Here is a 19,702-nt window from a genome sequence, read left to right as displayed (position 1 = left end):
GACATTGGGACTAAGACTAATTTATTTACAGATTTGCTACAACGTTCAACCTTTTCTTCTCTTGCCACGCCAACATGCTTATCTCCGTCTCCTCCGTTGTTGTGGTATTGCGCTTCTGTTTGTGTTCCTCCAGTTTCCATCTTCATCGGTTTGTTTAGGATTCCTGCATTCTCGCTTTCGTCGTGGGAGTCCTTATCGCTGCTGCTTAGATTGTTGTTGGCTATTTGCAATCTTTGGCCTATCTCATGATCCTTGTCATGAATGCGTTGAGAGCATGCATCTTCTAATGTTCCCATTCTTTGTTAACAGCCAGTTGCACAGATGTTTCCTTAACTTATGTACGCAGGCCCTCCCGCTGCTTGGTCCGCTGGACGATTGAACTTGACAAATTCAGCTTATTGGCGACATCCCGGACCGAACTTCTCGGATCACGTCTAAACTGCTTAACTACGCGCTTGTGATCTTTTTCACTGACGGAGCATCCATTTTTGCCGTTCTTCACCTTCCGGTCGATGGTTAGGTTCTCGAAGTATCGTTTTAGTACTCTGCTGACCGTGGATTGGACGATTCCCAGCATCTTACCGATGTCCCGATGTGACAACTCCGGATTCTCGAAATGAGTGCGCAGGATTAATTCACGACGCTCTTTTTCGTTCGACGACATTTTTCCAAAACGATCCATTCGTTGGTTTTTCCCCAATCTAATATTTCATCACACTACAGGCAAACCTATTTCTGTGTGATCCGTTTTTGAGCAACTCCTCATTTGTGTGACACTTTCTATCCGTTTTTATTATAAAATCAGATCTTGAATCGCACTACCAAATCGCACAAATAATAAAATCCAGCAAAAAGAATCAGATAAATGAGAAATCGTTGAAAGAAGGAGCGCACAAAAACAGGTTTGCCAATTGGCGATCTAACGTACAAATCTACACCTAGGCGGCGCTGCGGTGGAAGTGATTTTTTTTTTTTTATCCAAAATATATATTTTTATTAAGGCTCATATGGCGTCAGCCTAACGGGGCCGGGAGTTCAATATTTCGACAATGTTTGCTTACAACTATGTTAGTAATATGTAACCGATTACTCGCGGTTGGCTCGAGGTTAGTATTACAAGTGTTCTCATAATTGGTATGTTGCAGTCTTCGATGCTCTGTACGTGTGCCCGACATGGGATACCTCCTATTGGGATGCAGCTGACCATTAATCAGCAACGCCCCCCTAGTCTGTACCCCATATCTAGCGTGGTGCGTCTTTCTCGACTCGAGGAATCCAGGATAGAATGGTCACTAGCCGGCGCAATCATCAGCTCGTGTAGAGTTGTCATAAGCGGTACAACCTTTGGCTCTTGTTGAATGATCAGTGGACTGCACAACCTTTGGCCCGTGTATCTGTAAAGAGTGTGTGTATGTATTGCCGCGACTAAGTAAAAGTTTATCGTTTGGATAGGAGGGATATGAAACGGGGACACAACGAAGGAAACATCATTAAACGTTGACATCGGCGTTTCTGAGGAACAGGTATAGATGAAGCAGAAGATCAGGATCACAGCTACCTAAGATATCCCGGACGGGGATCTCCGATTGTCTGCCTTGTGCTCTCAGTGCTCTAGAGAGCATGGAACCGGATACACGACCCGACAACATGCTCGATGTCGTGGTAGCCATCGCCACAATCACAAAGATTGTTTGCTGCGAGCCCAATGCGATAGAGATGCGCGTTTAGGTTGTAGTGATTGGACATAAGCCGAGATATCACGTGAATGAAATCACGACCTACATTCAATCCCTTGAACCATGCACTGTGATGTGAAAGTGATGATGGTTTTAAATTTTGCCATGTGAGCTTATGGAAGGTTTGTAGTTCTTTCGATAAATTACAATGTTATAATCATAAAAGATTATTTGATTGCGATGAGTTTTTAAGAAATTTAATTCTGCGCATTTTGATATATAACATGTTATTTTCTTATCTCTTTTAGTACTGAAAATTGTATAAATATTGACAATGGTTGAATCAAAGACGGAAATTCGAGAGCACCATCAAAAACAAGTAGAAAAATGCATGGTTCTTGCATGTGAGAACTACCTTGGAAAGTCCGGAAGTAAAACATACGTGATTTGTTTTTCATTTTTAGGTTACCTTGTAATCATTTTCTTAGTTCAAAAACAGAAACCAGATGTCTCACCGATCGTTTACGTTTTGCGTTAGATCGCCAATTGCCAGTCTCATGTTTTGTTTTGGTTGTTCTACCCTCCTATACTCGCGCATCGGTCTCACAGACCGAAAAATTAATAATTCTGTTTTAGGGATGTTGAATCAAATTACTTTTACTAATGGATGAAGTTGAAGAAAACACATTTTCTGATTTTTTTTCATTCAATTATATATTTTTCTTTAAATGAACACCAAAAACGCCTAAAAAGTACAAAGTACACAATCTTTGCAATAGACAAAGAGTTGATTTTCTGCAGAATGCAGAATGATTTATTATTAAAAATAATATGATGTGAGTTTTAATTTTTAAATCGGTCACTGTTTTTCGGTTCAATTCCGTGAGTCCGGTAATTCTCCGCTATTTTTAGTAAAACATTGCTACGCAGAGAAAACTGCAGTCTCATTATGCTGCATTTTATTATTTTGTTTTACATAGGAACTTCCGGAGTTTTCCCATCATCACTTGAATAGAAATTGAGTGCTTCCATTTTCACAGCGCAACATTTTTCCCTTGAGAGAGCGGTTGGTACAAACCTGAGGCTTAACCATTCCTTGAACTATGAGGTGAAATTGATTGCATTCGTCAGTAGAACACCGCTCAAGAGGTTCTATCGACCCGGCGATCGCTAAGCCAAAATCGTTAATTGAAAACATACCAACGATTCAAATTAGCGATTTTGGCTTCGCGATCACCATAATTAAACAACTTCTACTGAAGTGTTTACAGCAACTGCGCTCAGAGCTATGAACGCGATAGGTGTGCTCGAGAATCGCTTATCTATTAGTACGAGTCACTGTCTGTTTCCTTGCGTCTACCAGACGATTACGCTTTTGGTCATAATGAGCTGAATTTTGCGTCCAAGCGAAACGGGCTGAAATGTGGAGTCACTTTGTTGCGTTTTGCGAATTGGATCATTTAATTGATGGCACTGGGACTTGCGATATAATTGATGATTGATGTTTTGATGGATGCAAAAAATCTGATAACGTTATCTTCAGAATCGTCATGCTGTTGGAAATGATTATTTTTTCATCTCGTAAATAAACCACTTTCAATTAAGTTATCAGAAGGAAGAAATAGAAGAGATGGCAGAGCTCCTCTATTTCCTCAATTGTTCATTGGATGCATTCAACATTCAAAAATTGGTTCTTATCTGAACATCATTCGATGTGTTTGCGTGATTGGTGACTGATTCCCGGTGGAAGTTATGGTAGAAAGCATGACAACTACTGTCGAAAGTACTCGCTCTCTTTCCATCGGGAAATGTGAACAGATTGCTTGATAAATTATTAAACCCTCCATCGTCCTTGCATTTATCTAAAATAAACTTGTGAAGCACTGGGGGAAGTACACAATCGCTGTTCAATTTGATTTATACTGGGGAAAATAATTAATGGTTATATAAATGACTGCCGAAATTAATGATTTAGAATAATGATGAAGATAGCTTATTTTGGGGCTAGCGTAAGTTTTCCATTTTCTGTGGCAGCAGAATTTTGTGTTGTGGTTTCTGCGGATTATGTTTACTGTTCATAAATATGACGAGAGATTCGAGTAAATGCATTTTTCAACAACATTTCATGAACGGGATCGGTTATGTTTTGGATTCCCTACCCACTCTGACTATCGAGTTAACCGATTCGGAATGATTTTTTGGAGATCGTCAAGTCAAACATAAATGAAATATTTCCTGGAATAATGTTATTGTATTTGGCACCTACTGTCTCATATTTATCCCTTGAATATTTGTCGTAGACAGTAATATCTGATTTACACGTTTACCAGTAGAAGCCCGTCAGTTAAGTGCGCTACACATATAATGTCTCGTCATCGAAAGTCATGGTAAAGATATCAAACATCAAATATGTTTCCATGGAATTCGTATGGTCACATTCACATATAGCATCAACGACAACTTCGTCATCGGCAAAATATGGGAAGTCCGGGCCCTGTTGAGCAAAGCAGGATGAAACATGTATTTTTACTACATATTTCAGCGTTTCTTCACATCTACAACGTAGCCACGTTTGTTTTCTTTGTAATGAAATGAGCAATAACGATTACAAATAGGCAAACCAATAGAAATAACGAGAATTCTGAACGCATTCATATTACACCATTCCCGAATAAACAACGAGTCAAAATGTCAAACGATATCGAAGTGTTTATTTTGGATAACTCTTGATTCGCTGTTTATATCTTCCGCTTCCGTTATGTTTCTACCAGTTAGAATCATCAGATGATCTCGAATTTTCGAGGCATTTTTGTTATAAAACGCCAAAAACGCCAAGGAATTTTGAATCCTATATTTTTGTTTACAAGCGTATCAATATGTGCCGCTGTTCATTAAAATATATTGCTACGTGCCACTGTTCACAAATGTACTGCCAGACCTTTGGCCTTTGTAGTTATGAGTTTTTGTTCTGATTCTAAGGTTTGCATTATTCTGGACGGATGGATTTTAGTAGTCAGAAACATTGAAATAATTTTTAGTAGGGGCGATGGTTTTCCTGTTGCTTAGCGCGCGTGCTCTTTGCATGTGTCTGGTCGAGGGAGCGGAGGGCTGTCTTTGGGTGAAAATTTTAGGAGAGTTCTCTCTGTGACCTTCTCAGGTTGCCTAAAGATAGACTTTTTTCGCCGTGATTGGAGTTATACGAGGGGTACACACGTTGAATAAGATATCGTTGCTCCGATCCATTTTGGAGAAGCCCTCTCGGACCTTCCCAGATTGCCCAAGAATGGCTCTCCTTTGTCGCGATTGGAATTATATAGTGAGTGCGTGCGTTGGATGAATCAAAATTAATGAATGATTTTCGGAATTCCATTTCATCGAGTGGTCAAGAGTTCGCGCTTAGATAATCACATCACTTACCGCAGTGAATCCTGATTTTTCTTAACCATTCCCACTAACAACTATCCCTTCCATGATAAACGCTAGGGAACCACGCTATAGAGGCGACCCTTCTGGCCTTCGGGCGGCGAATATCATAAAGCGTCATTCTGTGTGTTCTTTGTGCAATTTGGTTGGTTCAGGTCAATCACGGAGAGCAACTACGAATTGTACAGTCTACCCAAGCTCAAGCTCAGAAACATTGAAATAATTTTGTTCGTTCCGGTTCTTATTACATAATACAAGAAAAGATATATGAAAATGGTTTCATGCTTTTCAGACACCATCTGGGTATAAAACAATTGCAGAAAATATCTGAGTGAATTTGTAACACTGGAACTGACTAACTCTTTTTTATTCTCCATACTGGAGTGATGTGCCCCATTATGAGATGGATTATAAAATTGAATTTTGATATAAAAAATGAATTTTCAACATTTTTTAATTCAAACTCAATTGATAGCTCTGATAACAATTGAGAATGTATTGGAGTTTGTTAAATTTAAATAAGTGTTTAATGCTCCAAGAGTCTTATGAAAGAAGCGGTCAAAGTTGCATGAAATCATGCAGTTTTCAATCTATTATTATTTTATGATTTACGTTATTACGTGGTTTTTGGTGCTACAATACATTGGTTTGTATTTATAATGAAAGAAGGAAGTTGTAAGCATAGAAAAATCCTGTCGATTACTGCGGTTTTCATGATTTTTCATAGTGGTGCGTTTTACCGACCCGGTGCGTCTTACCAAAAGTTCCCCTAAGTCTTAGAGAATAGTTGACGGAACGGTGACGGTGGCGTTGTATGTGTAGCGCTCTTTATCCTGCATACTTGAACATCAACGGCACAATATGACCAGAATTCCAGTTGACTGGTGCTATGCGTTTATACACATTTCCAGCAACTGGACAACTTGGCTGTTACGAAGACGAATAACAGTGTCGATATATGGTGGCGATGTCAGTTCAACAGGCCCTAAGATAGTTTTAAATGGTGAAACATGAATGAAAATGTTTGTTTCAAATGTTTAAATGAATCACGTTTAAAACACGTAGTACCGTATCTTACTTAACCTTTTCCACATAAATTTCCTGATATTTCCACTAAAACAAATTATACAGCCATTCTATACCAAACCGATATAGTGGTTCTCAGATTTCCGTAGTAGTTTTGACGTAGGACTACGTCTTTCATTTCTATACCGGGGTGTAAAATCATAGTTTCGAAAACGAAAGCGTTACGCCGGAGACCGAGATTTTGAGCGTTAATAGCTCCTAAACAATTGAACGAAATGGTATGATAAACACTTCATTCGAAAGATAAAATGTCTACGCGTTCTATACTTGTTACTTTTTGATCCAAAAACTTGTTTCAATAGTCTTAAAATTGCTTTCAAAACAGGCTATTGAAATCACCAATCGGTATATAAGCGAGCGCCGCTCGGAAATCCACTCAGTTTTCAAACAATACCATTAAAATGGTGAACAACTGTCAAATTAAAAATAAGGAACTTTTGCTCAACAGTATGATTTTAAATCCAAAAGCTGAACCAAAGATGTAAAGCCCAGACTGTGTCACTTGAACTGTAAAATATGTATGCAAATAGCAAAACATCTGAATAAAAATGCATTTAAGTTGTAAAAAAAAAAAAAAGAAATCCACTCAGTTCTAATTGAACAGCGATTGGAACATGTTGTCGCTGTTGTGGTGAAGCTCTTCATTTATCATGAAAGCGCGGATGAACGGTGTCATCAAGAGCCTGTTTGTGCACCTTGGGCCAGAAGGGAATCCATCAGGAGGAGAGTGATGCCACAAACGGTTCCCCGGGAAGACATCGCTACACACACATACACGCGCGTAATTCTTTCCGTTTGGATGCCATTCAGCATCGAGAAAGTTCCGAAAAGATCTAATCATTTCTGGAAAATAATCTGCCAGTTCCTCTGGGAATTTAAAAATACATTCATGTGAAAGAGTTTATTTTAAGGTTTTCTATCCATGTAACACTGTGACCAAATATGTTTCAATCAAGTGCTATTAACAGGTGGTTATCGAATTAGTATTAACCTCTGGTGGGCTTCCAGTATCGAGGAAAATGTGGAAATATCTAATCGTTACTGAAAATAATCTGCCTGTACCTCTGGGAATTTAAAAATACATTCATGTGAAAGAGTTTATTTTAATGTTTTCTATCCATAAAATATCCATATAATACATTTGGGTTTGTGATTTGTCAATCAAGTACAGTTAGCAGGTTAGCTTCTGAAGATTATTCTTCAGAACAAGGTTTTTCGTATCCTATATTGGATGCATGTGGCTCCAACGTAACGCTCTCGTTTTCGAAGTCTCCCAAATATTCATCTATTCATTCATTCAGAATGGATTTAGATTCAACTTCAAACAAATGATCTCTAAATCAACGATAGTCCTACGTCACCCTTGCGGTTATACCATAGATATAACCCACTTCCTGTTTTTAGGAATTATATCTTCAGCTTTCGCTTATAATCAGATAAGAGTGTATAGATCACGTTATCCATGCTTCGCTGTCAATTTTTCGTAAATTTGGAAAAATGTCGTCGAACGAAAAAGAGCGTCGTGAATTAATCCTGCGCACTTATTTCGAGAATCCGGAGTTGTCACATCGGGACATCGGTAAGATGCTGGGAATCGTCCAATCCACGGTCAGCAGAGTACTAAAACGATACTTCGATAACCTAACCATCGACCGGAAGGTGGAGAACGGTAAAAATGGATGCTCCGTCAGTGAAAAAGATCACAAGCGCGTAGTTAAGCAGTTTAGACGTGATCCGAGAAGTTCGGTCCGGGATGTCGCCAATAAGCTGAATTTGTCAAGTTCATTCGTCCAGCGGACCAAGCAGCAGGAGGGCCTGCGTACATACAAGGTTCAGAAGGCTCCTAACCGCGACGAAAGGCAAAACATGGTGGGGAAGACGCGAGCCCGGAAGCTGTACACCGAAATGCTGACGAAGCCGCATTGCCTGGTAATGGACGACGAAACCTACGTCAAAAGGAGGAGGCGATCTGGCGTAGTGGTAACATCCATGCCTCTCACGCTGAAGGTCACGAGTTCAATTCTCACTCCCGAGATTCTTCCAAAAATGGAAGTACAAGTGACGAACCAGCCAAATGAGTTGAAAATCACTATAATACAGATAAAAAAAAAAAAAAAACCTACGTCAAAGCGGACTTTCGTCAGCTGCCGGGCCTGTTGTTCTTCTCCGCAAAGGACAAATTCAGCGTTCCGGAGGAGATTCGCAAGCAGAAACTATTCAAGTTTGCCAAAAAGTACATGGTGTGGCAAGCGATCTGCTCTTGCGGAAAGCGGAGCGCCCCCTTCGTGATGACCGGCACGGTAAACGGGTAGGTTTACCTTAAGGAGTGCCTACAGAAGCGCTTACTACCACTATTGAAGCAGCACGAGCCCGACCATCTTCTGGCCGGATCTCGCTTCGTGCCACTATTCAAAGGACGTGTTGGAGTGGTACGAAGCCAACGGGGTCACCTTCGTGCCAAAGGAAATGAACCCGCCCAACGCGCCGAAGCTTCGCCCAATAGAGAAATATTGGGCGATTATGAAGCAGGCCCTCCGGAAGAACCCAAAAGTTGTCAAATCGGAGGCGGACTTCAAGAGAAAATGGATTTCTGTTAAAAAAAAACTACAACCTGATGTTGTACAGAACCTTATGGACGGGGTAAAGAGGAAGGTGCGAGCATACGGGCTTGGGCTCGAAGTATGAATAAAAAGAAAATGCCAAAAGTTGTTTAATAGTTTTTATTTTACTGTCTTAAATTTTCAAAAGGATCGGTCTACTGGGCGAATTTCTACAGCGTTTTTTTCCGTGATGCAATTTGATGTGACACACCTTTTAATATGATGTACTGATTGGAAGTAGTTGTCATTCATTTATTGACGTCCAGTAAATTGAAAATTTTCTATTTGCTGGTGAGGCCAATTACTTGTGCGATACTGGTACTAGTACCTGGAACCGAGTGTTTACATGGCTCTAGTAACAAAACTCTAATCACTGGATACTAAAACTGGATGACAGTTACCATCGTAAATCGTAAATCGGACAAATGAAATTTAGAACTTTTGCGTTTCGTAGGGTGAGAGTTGACACTCAATCGGGGTTAAAGGTCTGATTTTTTGTTAGTGTAGATTACTTCGGTAAATGATATTTCTATTCCATTTTCAGATTTATATCTTGAGATTCAAAATTAAGTTATTGTGTTCAATTTTAGTAAAACTGGAAAAAACTTTATTATATCATGTTGCAAAAATTAAACCTTGGCAACATCAAGAACTGTCCACTTTTATCTCACGAAGGGTTCCATTCCATAGTTCCCTGAGTACACATTATGGTAAATGGGTTACATCAATGAGGTACATATACAGGTGGAGCAGTAGGCGAAGTGTATTTATATTGGCAAGCAAAATATCGTGTCTTAATTATTTGCATTCAATATGGAATGTATGTGGAAGAAACAAAACAGTGTTGAAATTACTCACGGTTGCATGATAATTTTAGCCAGAATTTTCATGAAATCATTCAACTGGTTGTTTTTTAACAGATGACAATTATATCGTGGCTTATTTCGATTATTCATGTGGTAAAAAGGTCCAGAGAACAGTCGTATGCTTAGTTCTCGAAGCAGTAACATTTTCGGTGAAATTTTGATTAATTGGCGATTATTATCTCACAACATACACACCGACACTGAGAGCCTTCAAAACATCAACTTCATAACGGTGAAATAATGAAACTTCGTTTGATTCTATGAGCGTGGGGTAGTGAAAATGGTACATAGAAATGTCACTTTTATCCGTCTTTTTCGACGTGATTTCACAAATATTCACTCCACGCTATCACATTAGCCTCATATTCAGCGGGAGCTCTACAAAAAAGTACGATTTTAATTGATAAATTGCTTCCTAAAGATAGAAGTTTCACATGGATACGGTGAGCAATCAAAGATAAACACAACGGCTGACGCCACTATTTGCGAAATAGTTATGGCAGCGCCTGCTATGTCGCTCGAAATTCGACCATCTTCATTACCTTTTTTTTCCAGGACATTGGGGTTATATCATTAATATCGTAATACGACTTGTCCGTCGTACAAGTGAAATTATCAAGCCGCAACACATATCCTCATATCACCGGCTATGCTTGGTGACGTTTACTTCTATTTAGACTCTATTAATGTCACTTCGGTGTTACATTGTTGCAATATCGAACATTTTAAATAGCCAAAGCCGACGAGGACATTAATGGTTTGAGAATTATTCACACATCGGCAGAAACAAAAAGAAAAAAAAATCTCAACTAAACATTTATTTCACTCTGTAAGGTATTTTTCATGTTTTGTAATCGAACTAATTTGAAAGTATGTCAAAGATTCATTTGGAAAAACTTTCCCAAACATAAATCGATAATGACCGGAGATTTCCTAACCTCCGGTTTCGCCATTAAACTTCCAACTCACATCACGTCTTGTCTAATTGTTCGTAGGAAAAAAGTGCCACCATTCCTAACCCACGTTACAACGTTTACAAGCGCAACAGCTGTGACTTTCACAGAAACCTCCGGTCAAACAACTAGTTTTATAAGTCATAAGAGTCGTCTTAATTGATCTCAAACGAGTTCAATATCTTACACCGAGCCATGATATGGTGGAATCGGACGAAAATGAACAGCGGCGGCGTACGGAGGCATTTTTGTGTACGTTCGCCTGTCACTGATGGAAGTCACTCCAAATTCTACACGGACCGGTCACTCTTGGACACCTCAATGCGTAGAATGAGTAGCAGCAGCAACCTTGCCTGTCATCGTCATCGATTTCAGCGTCGCGCGCGTAATGAGCAGACAGCCTGCTGCAAAGGAAGTGAGCCATGAAATAAGTCTGGGTTCACCATGATGAGGTTGACAATATTTTTCCGAAGGCGCTCGTCGGTATCGGGCGCAGGCTAATTTAATTGAATAATCATTATGGAAAGTGTATCTAATCGTATCTGCGTAATCTGCAAATTATCGCGTGCAAGGATCGTTGGAATGATGATGGGTATTGAAATGAACATCAGTGAGCTTATGCGAGCAGCACGAGAGATGAAATTATGGTGATTAAAGGAATAATTATAGTTGATGTACACTATGGATATATTTTTCCATTTATGAGCCGGAGCAATGGTTTCTATGTGTTTGTTGTTTAATTGACATATGGTGCGATCCTTAGCAAGTCACGATGCCTGCGTCAAATAGAGCCTGTTGTGGCCTTCAGTAACTGCCCTTGAACACAGAACGGTGCTAGATTGCGTTTACCTTGGGAGGATTTGATATCTATTCACGATGTGGCCCTAATGATGTTGCTAACCTAAATATATCGTCATTCCACGTCAAACCGATATACTGCCGTTCTACGCATAGTAGTGCCATGTTCCAAAATCAGCAACTCAGAAAAACGCATTCAAAGTTTTCTAGCATAAGGTAAATGATTTTGGTTTGTTCAGTCGATAATATGATCATGGTTTATCCACCTTTTTGAATGCTCTAATTCAGCACACCTTTGTCAAATAAGGTATTCGAATGTTTCAAAACATATAAATAAAATTGCCTTTTTCATGATCTACAGTAGTTTTATAGTATATTTTTACGGAATCACATGTTTTGAAGGATTAGAAAATACACCATCTTTTGGTGTCAATGCGCCCCTCATTCGAGCTAACTTTTAATCGATCATCAGATGACTATTTCGCACGTATTCAGATCTTTTCTGGTTTATAACACTTACAAATATTGTAAACATCATTCTTGCACACCATTTGTATCAGATTTACGTAGCTAAACCGTTAAATTAACACGTTTTGAAGAACTCAATTCTGATCATCAGTTGTCCAATTCAATAATGTTGTTTTGTCCACATGATTTCTATGGCAACCGCTTGGCGCGCTGCAGTTTGTTTTTTGTGTCCTTCGCGTATAGCAGAAATAAAGTTTCTCTATGTTGAGTGTGTTGAGGTGAACACTTTTGAAATGCCCAAAAAAAAAGCAATATTCTGAAGAAAGCCTAAATTACGAATGTATCAATATGATGACAGTAAACTCAAGCAATGATAGATGCAACATCCACTTGAGAATTCGAATGTTTTCATTCAAAAATGGTGATTTCTAAAGCCAGACAAACCATGATCATTTTTTATGCAAACCATGATCAGAGATGGTCAAACCCTGATCATAATTCCTCTTTGAGGAAAATCGTTAAAAAACATAAAAATTTGAATAATTTCAACACCTTATGGTAGTATTAGCAACTAGAGACTTGGGGCTTTTCAACAAACCCAAACTCGTATCGATTATATGTGATTTTCATGAAGAAAAAACAATTTGCATTTACTAGTTGCGTAAAAACACCCCAAATCAGACAAACCAAGATAATTTTCCCTATTTGTCTACCAAAAGCTTTAAGCATTTCGGTTTGACGATACACCGGGTTTTTCATAAGCAGTAAATTATTGTTTAAGAGGGTGTTCTAGTGTAGAGACACGAATTTCGGACGTTTTTTCGAGCTCCGTAAAAATAAATCGAAAATTATGTTCTCTATCCATTATATCATTCGTATAATTATTTGAAACTGAACTGCTAGCTCTTTACTATTATGAAATATTTGAGTGTTCTGCTTCCTCGCTTCTAGCATTGAAGGTCAATTGGAAAATTCAAAACTGAAAAAGTTTGAAGGGGTGTAGTCCATTGGACATTGAACTACCTGTCGTATTACGAGGAGACAGACTACGCATTATCAGATACCTAAACACAGCAGAGCATCGATCATCTGTGAGCAGATCATCGGCAGGGCTACCATATCTACAGAATAATTTGTAATTTTACAGATTTTTTAGGCTTTTTGAAACTAATAATCTCGGGATTATAGATTTTTTGAGATTCATACAGAATTTACAAATTTTTTAAAATAACGTTTCAATAATAGTTATGGCTTGATGATTGTAATATTTTTCCCATCTCCCCTATTTTTTCATATAGCATTTGAATTTGTTTAATTCTGATGCAAAGTCTGGGTTAGCGTTACAATGAATAAATAACACTGTTTATCTTTTTCTTACCAAAGTACAGAGAATGCCCATTTCAAAAGTGCGCTGTCGTTAAATTTCTTTTGCTTCGAAATTTTTTTTTAAGTATTAAAAATATCTAAAGGAACCATCGAGACGTTCTGATGGATAGTACGCATAAAAAATTAAAAAAAGGGATCGATAACGTCACGAATATTATAAAATTTTGAGTGCTTTCTGCTCAGACATTTTAGGATAGATTCATGACGTTTTTGCATCCATCAATTAAACATAACCAAGAGAAATTCAATTACGACCGAAACCAGAAAAACGAAATGAAATTTGATTCATTTGAACGACTTGATGACCAAGCCTATTTTATTGCTTTTTGAACTACGTTTCGCAATTGATTGTGAACAAAACAAACTGAAGTACCTGATTTCACTAAACCAGAACAATTTATCTTGCTATCTTGGGCGATATATGAATAGGAATAAGAATTGTTCGGACCCTATCCTACGCACTTTGAACACCTTTGTAGCACGTATGTTTTCCGTATATTTTACCGTTGAAAAATATATAAATTTCTAGTAAAACTCGCGATAAGAAATAGAATCTATTGTTTTATTGCTCGAAATGAGATAAACTATTGACCGACTGATCTGGCGTTTTATTGTCTAAGAGAGAGTAGTGACCAGCTGATCCGACTTAAATAGTCAGCTAAGGCCCCGTGTAGCAAACTAAAATGAGAGTACAACTGAGAGTTTTATGCTACACGGGGGGCGCTCGGATGGAGCGTATCAAGCTACCTAACATGCCGGCCACCTAAATTCTGTTAAGGAATTTATAAAAAATCAATTACGAATTCATTTGACTTAAACATATTACAATCATGAATTCATTATTATTTTGAATTCAGTGCTCCTAGTGCTCCGGAGTTGCACTAGTGAGTAGTGGGTTGGCAACTATCTTCTCGAATGGTAATAGACAAACACGTGAAGCCTGACGTTTGTAGACGGCTCCACTCGGTGTTCGTAGTTTCACTACTCTGACTACATCGTCGGGGCCAGGGTAGACTTCGATGATACGAGCTAGAGGCCACTCGATAGCCGCGTTGTTGTCCTCCTTGAGCACAACCATTTGTCCGATCTTTAGCTTTGTCGCTTGAGGAAATCGCTGATTCTGGTTGTGAAGTTGCGAGATGTATTCTCGCCTCCACCGCTTCCAATGCTGCTGTACTAGTTGCTGCAATTGCTGGTAGTGTTGTAGCCGGTTCGTTGCAACATCAGTGTAATCCGGATCAGGTAATGCTAATAGGGAGGTTCCTGTCAGGAAATGCCCAGGAGTGAGCACGTCCAATTCGTCGGGATCTTCCGACAGCGGAGTGAGTGGTCGAGCATTCATTACCGCCTCGACCTGAGTGAGGATCGTCGTCATGTCCTCGAAGGAAAGTTGTCGTTTGCCCAGAACTCGGATGAGCGACAGCTTCGCAGACTTCACTGCTGCCTCCCAAAGTCCGCCGAAATTGGGTGCTCGTGGCGGGATAAATTTCCAAATAATGCCTCGCTGGGAGGTTTGGCTAGTGATTTTAGCTGCCACCGTCGGATCATGCAGTAAGTCGTACAGCTCTCGAAGATGGTTACTGGCACCCTGGAAGTTGAGACCATTGTCCGAGTGAATCTCGGCGGGTAGGCCTCTACGGGACACGAAGCGACGCAGGGCAGCCAGAAAGGCGGCCGTTGTGAGATCGCCTACCAGCTCGAGATGGACCGCTTTCGTGCTGAAGCACACAAAAACGGCGATGTAAGCCTTTTGAGCAGCAGCGCGACGGTGCACGGGCTTCAAGTAGACTGGACCACAGTAGTCTACACCGGTAAAAGCGAATGCACGAGTGGGAGTTGTACGTGGCTTAGGAAGTTGACCAGGAGGTTGAGATATAGGAACAGGGTTGCTTCGGAAGCAGCGAATGCAGTTCCGGAAAGTAAAGGTTGCCAGTGCCCTACCATTTAAAGGCCAGAATTCTTGCCGAATTTGAGCGAGTGTCATGCGGGGACCAGAATGAAGTGCCATTACGTGGTAAGCGACTGCCATCTGTCGCGAGAAAGAATGATTGCCGGGGATAATCATGGGATGCCGAACAGAGTACGATTCTCCAGCAAGTTTGAGCCGGCCACCTACACGAAGTATACCCTGCTGATCCAGGAAAGGGTTGAGCAGTTTTAACGACGAGTGAGCTGGAATAATACGATGGTTTGCGAGTGCCTTGATTTCCACAGAGAATGACTCCAGCTGAACACACCGTACCAGTGCGTACTTGGCTTCTTTAAGATCGTTGACGCTGAGAATTGGGATGGTGGGGGACGAGCTGTGACGTTTACAATTCCGGATGAATCTCATACAATAGGCTGTAATCCGCAATAGCTTCCAATAACACGAAAAGTGACCCAGAAAAGGATGAGGTTGGGAGGAGTCTGCTACCACGAGGACGCTTTTCTTCATCTGCAATGATTCCTCCGATGGCTTCTCGTATTTCAAATGTTCTCTGGTGTTCCAATGTTGGTCGAATAGTGACAACCACGGCGGACCATGGAACCAATGCGACAAATCTGCTAGATCCTTTGGCATAACACCTCGCGACACCAGATCAGCAGGATTCTCCGTTCCCTTTACGTGGTTCCATCGGTGTCCCTTCGTAAGCTCTTGGATGTGTGAGACCCGGTTTGCGACGAATGTAGGCCACACGTAAGGTGGCAGCTTCAGCCACGAAAGAACGATGGTTGAATCAGACCAGAACCAAGCCTCAATTTCCTCCATTTTCAGGGCGTGAACAGTCATACGGTAAAGTCTAGCCGCAACGAGGGCACCGCATAGCTCTAACCTTGCTAGTGTGATTTTCTTCAGGCTTGCTGGGCGAGATTTCGCTGCCAACAACTCTACTTTGATCCGCCCAAACCGACTGATAGAACGAGCGTAGATGCACGCGCCGTAGGCAGCTTCGGACGCATCCGAAAATACGTGAAACTGTGTCAATGCCGGATGATCGGTAAACGCATATCGGTCCACCTTGATGTTGGAAAGTAACGGGAGCTGCTGATAAAAATCTGCCCATTGTTCCTCCAAGTCTGGTGACAATGAATCATCCCATCCTTGAGTGGCAACCCATAGTAACTGCATCAGAATCTTAGCCCATGTAATTACGGGTGCTGTGATACCGGTGGGATCGAACAATTGTGCGATGACAGAATAAACCTTGCGTCTAGTCCACTGTCCGCTTACAGCGAAACCTGATATGTCGATGCTAAGTAAATCTCGCCCTGGTTGCCAGTTTACTCCTAGCGTTTTCACGCGCTCCTGATCAAAATTTAGCGTAGATGATGTTCCCAGTTCACCAAGAGGTAGTCCTGTCAACACAGTTTCCAAATTTGACACCCATTTTCGCAGTCTGAAGCCACCCTTTGACAGCAACTGCTCCAATTCATGCCGTAGCAAAATAGCCTCTTCTTTGGAGTTCGCTCCTCCGATAAAATCGTCGACATAAAAATCGTTAACGAGCGCCGCTTTTGCTCTTGGGTGTTGATCACCATCGTCGAGTGCTAGTTGCTGCAAACATCGCGTAGCAAGGAACGATGATGGAGCCAAACCAAAAGTGACTCTAGACATCTCGTATGTTGCAATTGGTTCCGAGGGCGAGAATCTATACAGAATACGTAACAAAGCAGTATCGTCTGGATGTACCATTACCTGAAGGTACATCTTTTCGATGTCAGCAACGAGAGCCACAAAATATTTGCGGAAGCGAAGTAGCAGATCAAAGAGGGTGTCCTGGATTACCGGACCTGTCATTAGCCCATCGTTTAGCGAGTAGTTGGATGACGTCTTGGATGAGCCATCAAATACGGGCCGAATCTTCGTGGTGGAGCTCAATTCCTTGAAGACAGGATGATGAGGGAGGTAGAAAGCGATCCGTTTATCGCGTTTCAGCTCTTGTTCTGGAACAAGCTTCATGTGGTTCTGATCTAGATAGGCGCGTATCTCTTCGTTGTACCGCCTACGCAACTCAGGGTCTTTGTTGAACCGCCGTTCGAGCTGCATAAGTCTCCGCAACGCTGTTTCTTTCGATTCACCGATCATCTGCTCGAACCCCATCCGCTTCGGCAGACGCACCACGTATCGTCCCGTTGCATCACGAGAGAAAGTGGTTCGAAAGTGTTCTTCACAGTCAAGTTCTTCTTGCGTCAGCTTCGGCACATCTTGCAGTTCTTCGATTGTCCAAAATCGCTCAATTTTTTCCTCCATAGTGGTATTATGGACCACCGCGTGGCAGCAAGGGACTGGGTTCATGCTTCCCAAATCCGCCTTGCCCGCTGCAATCCACCCAAAAACGGTGTTGACAAAAAGTGGAAGTCCTTCTCCCACGCGCTGAATTTGCACCCGACCAGTATTGAGTAACAAGAATTCATAGAAATACTCTAGACCCAGAAGAAGATCAATCGGAGCTCGCTTATGAAAACCTGGATCCGCCAAAGTCATATCTGAAGGAAGATTCCAACTACCAATCGGAATCGTTGTCGACGGTTGATCTTCCGTAACCTTTTTGATAACCAAAAACTTCATTGGTATCGAATAGTCCATAATACGTGAACCGATCGTAGTAGAAACAGAATTATTGATTTGTACCCTCGCACTGCCCACACCAGATATTGGTATGCTTACTTCCTTTCTGTGTAACTTCAAGATGTGACACAATCTCTCAGAAATGAGATTCGCTTGAGACCCGCTGTCTAGAAGCGCTCTCGCAGTATGCAACCGTCCGTTGCAATCTTTCACCGATACGAGAACCGTCGACAGAAATACGTGCACCTCTCGTGATTCCGCTGCGACGTTAGCTGCATAAATTGTAGCCACCGAACTCTGAATAGACTGTTGAGGGATTTCCGTCGTGTGTGCTGTGGTCATAGGAGCACCAGAGCCAACTAATTGAGACCCTTTAGGATCCTGAGCATCAGCCGCAGAACCAGAACCAGATGCTGATAACCCAGGATGAAGCAGAGTATGGTGCTTCTTACTGCACGTTCGACAGCGGAAATTAGAGCTACAATCTCGACTGTAGTGGTCGCGACGAAGACAATTGCTGCACAGCTTCTTCGAGTTTACGACTTGGAACCGCTTATCCAGTGTCATTAGTACAAAAGCCGGACAGTTACTAATGTAATGTGACCCGCCACAGGACACACATTTCGGCGAAGATTTTTCCGACATTGAATGGACCGACAGTTTCGACACTGGTTTCTTAAACGGTAGGGGAGTAGAAGAAAATGGATCATGTTTACTTTCGGAGTGCTGGTCGACTGCTATCGCATCAAGGATTCGTGTTTGTCCCTCCAAAAATTCCATCACGTGCAAGTACGCAGGTTCTTCCTTTTTCACAGCAAATTCTTCCCAATCCTTTTGCGAGACAACGTCCAGCTTCGATATTAACAGCTGTGTCAGCATCGCCCCCCAGCCCGTAGTTACTTCCCCCAATTGATCCAAGATTTTTAGATGTCGGTCAAAACAATCAATGACATCATGAATCCCACTTGCATTCATCCTTTTCAATTTCGGATACTGTAGAAGAGCGTTGACGTGGCGCTTCTTCTGCAAGTATACATTTGAATAGCGCTTAGTTAACGCGGACCAAGCAGCCCCGTAACTCGCTTCGCTCATCGGGAATGCATCTACAACTTTTAGCGCTTCACCCTTTAAAGACGCTCGCAAATAATGAAAACGTTGTATAGCGCTCAGATCCGGATTCCCATGGATCAGCGATTTAAAGGTGTCAAAAAACGGTAACCATTTCTCAAATTCCCCGTTAAATTCTGGCAAGTTTATTTTCGGCAATTGAATACTCGCACATGTCCCCATACGACTAGTGGCACCGGCAGATGTGGAGGGAGAAAGTGGAGTGGTAGGTGGCAACTTCGATATCAACCCTGCCCTTACCTTGAAGTACAACTCCTCGAACTCGGCCCGGGTCTTCGTGTGCTGATCCGCCCTCTCCTCCTCAAGCTCCTCCAGCTCCTCTATTTGCGTCTGTACTTCCTCGAATTCTTCCCATTTTTCGTCGAGTTTGTCGATCCGTGCTTGCACCTGGAGAGCGTGGTTGGCCGGATCATAGTGTTTCAGGAAACGATCCGTACGAACGAGAAAGTCGACTATGTTGTCGCGTACATGCAGCTTCTGCTTCAGCTTTTTCGTCATCTCGTACTAGCCGTCGTCGTGTGAAAACTGTGAGAAATATACGAAGCACAGCACCACAAAACCAACTAATGAATAAATTGGATAGAGGCTCACCTGTGAGCCTAATTGAATAGGCCTTGTATGATTGAATAAAACTTCCTACAGCAAAACTTCAGATCCTCCAGGATATTATTCCTTCTAGTACAATGCCTCGATTTTCGGCGGCGTCGTCACAGTCGTTAGCAATGGTCGTACAGGATGGCGCAAATTCTCCATACAAAGCAATGAA

General features: G+C 41.4%; 1 protein-coding gene across 1 annotated transcript; it reads right to left on the bottom strand.

Moving 5' to 3' along the window:
• Nucleotides 1–14,118: 14,118 nt before the first annotated feature.
• Nucleotides 14,119–19,434, bottom strand: LOC129774322 (uncharacterized). Its single transcript, XM_055778039.1, has one exon. It carries the CDS (start codon nt 19,432–19,434, stop codon nt 14,119–14,121), a length of 5,316 nt encoding a protein of 1,771 aa, XP_055634014.1.
• Nucleotides 19,435–19,702: the final 268 nt, after the last annotated feature.

This window comes from Toxorhynchites rutilus, chromosome 3 (assembly GCF_029784135.1).
Source record: "Toxorhynchites rutilus septentrionalis strain SRP chromosome 3, ASM2978413v1, whole genome shotgun sequence".
Lineage (NCBI taxonomy): Eukaryota > Metazoa > Arthropoda > Insecta > Diptera > Culicidae > Toxorhynchites > Toxorhynchites rutilus.
Note: the sequence above shows the minus strand (reverse complement) of the source record. Positions and strands in the feature narration are given on the sequence as shown.